The 1,980-nt window shown below is 34.6% G+C and overlaps 1 protein-coding gene across 1 annotated transcript in view; it reads left to right on the top strand.

Moving 5' to 3' along the window:
* The window catches only part of LOC106475869 (transmembrane and TPR repeat-containing protein CG4050-like), a gene marked incomplete at its 5' end in the record, with an annotated part of 17,344 nt that overhangs the window by 9,360 nt on the left and 6,004 nt on the right, over positions 1 to 1,980 (top strand). Inside the window, one exon of the mRNA XM_013936544.2 lies at positions 1,835 to 1,917. Within this exon, the coding sequence (XP_013791998.2) occupies positions 1,835 to 1,917 (83 nt within the window). The remainder of the gene's footprint in view (positions 1 to 1,834; positions 1,918 to 1,980) is intronic.

Here is a 1,980-nt window from a genome sequence, read left to right as displayed (position 1 = left end):
TATATATATATATATATATATATATATAGATATATATGTCACATACATTTTTCTTTATAGAGTAATCTTAACATAATCATTGGTTGTATCTGGTAATATCTATATAGACTGACCTGAAAGTATGGTACTAACACAATCACATAGAAGTGTTTAAGAAACCCCCATTTTCTTACTTTTATCACGAAGCTCCAACCGATTAATGTTATTAAGAAATTACTTGAACATGCTTTTTTGAAGTAACCTTTTGGTGTGGAGTAATAAAGCTGCTTTCGTCAGTTCATGCTACAATTTCTTCAAACAAAATAAAAGACCTGCATTAACATTATTACTATTTCGTTTAGGTAAAGAATGCAATGATGTTGAGACTGAGATTCTTAACCATAGGGCCTGACTTTTTAAATATACTGATGGTAGTAAAAAAAAGTTTGGTAAATCACATTAAATCACATCGTGTAGTTTTGTGTGAAATTCAAAACAAACCAAACTATTTTGATTTTTTTTATATGTGAAAAAGGAAGTTCTAACCCAATGGTTCCCAAACTCTTCTAGCTTGAGAGACTCTTGAAGTGAATGAAAAGGTGTGAGCCCCCCCCCCCCACAACTTATAAAGATGCCTTAAGATGTGATTGAAAAACAGTAAAAACAATAACATCTCCTTTCGAAATACTCTATCATTTAATTAAGTCTACATGATTTTTATCTGCTTATTGTTCATTTAGAATTAAAATTAATTAGTATTTTTGTTTTCGGCCCATTTTTGGCGGCCCTCCAGAAAAAGCTTTACGGCCCTCACTTTGGGAAGCACAGAGCGGCTACTGATGAAAAGTATAAGCAGATGTAAACTTACATTATCTCTAATATTCGGTTCTAGGTGAAACCCAATATTTGGTTCGATAATAAAAACTGGAGCCCAGTATTTAGGGCGGTAAACTGGGGCCAAGTGATATTGGTGCGAAACAACAAACGGAACGAAAAATATAATTGTCAACAATTGTTTCCTTGTAATTAAGCACAAAGCCACACAATGGGCTATCTGTGCTCTGCCCACCACGGGTATCGAAAACCCGGTTTCTAGCGTTGTAAGTCCGCAGACATACCGCTGTGCCACTGGGGGTCATTTTCAACAAACAACATAAATAATGGTTGGAGACGGCTTGAATGGGTAATGAAGAAAAATTTGAATATAAGTTTTTCTTCATTACCCATTCAAGTCGTCTCCAACCATTATTAGTCTCAAAGTGGGTTCCTCATCACCGAATTTGAAAACACCATAAATGTATTTTAATGCCACCGGTGGCTCAGCGGTAACCTTGAGGAATTATAACATTAAATCGAGAATTTATAAAACACAGAGTAGTAAATGTCAATAAAATTATTATTTGTCAAAAAAAAAAACAAAAAAAAAACAACAAAAATTGATCAATTGACAAGAACTATAAAATGAAAGTGATATGACTTTAGCTGAGTGGGCGCCAGATGTTGGGCTCCTACCACCTGACACGTTAGTAACCACCTCTCCCCCCCCCCACACACACACACTAAGATAAAGCAAAGGAGATATGCATACCTGCACGGAAGGATCGTAAACGTGAAACACCACCCGTCGTATGTCAGTTCGATATCTAGAGTTAATAAACTGTTTGAGGAATCTGACAAATATATATATTAAGAGCAATCCAATAACAATCAAATTCGTTCCTTTTACTTTGTGAACTATTATTTGTTATCATAATTTTCACGTTTCCGAATACACCAAGTCATACAAATGTTACCCTGCATATGTATATGTTTTTGTTTTTCTTGTTGTCTATTGGATAGAATCTTTTCTTTTCAGCTCTACCAAGAAGTTATAAAACTGAGATCTGACTATACGGGGGCGTATCTGAAAAGAGGAGATTTCTTGATGAAGATCAACAGGTAGATGTTTGCTTTATGTATTTCCAGACGTAAATACGCATTCAGTCTATTTTATTATAAGTG

Source organism: Limulus polyphemus, unplaced genomic scaffold (assembly GCF_000517525.1).
Source record: "Limulus polyphemus unplaced genomic scaffold, Limulus_polyphemus-2.1.2 Scaffold9322, whole genome shotgun sequence".
NCBI classification, from domain to species: Eukaryota; Metazoa; Arthropoda; class Merostomata; order Xiphosura; family Limulidae; genus Limulus; species Limulus polyphemus.
This window is presented reverse-complemented; position numbering and strand designations above follow the sequence as displayed.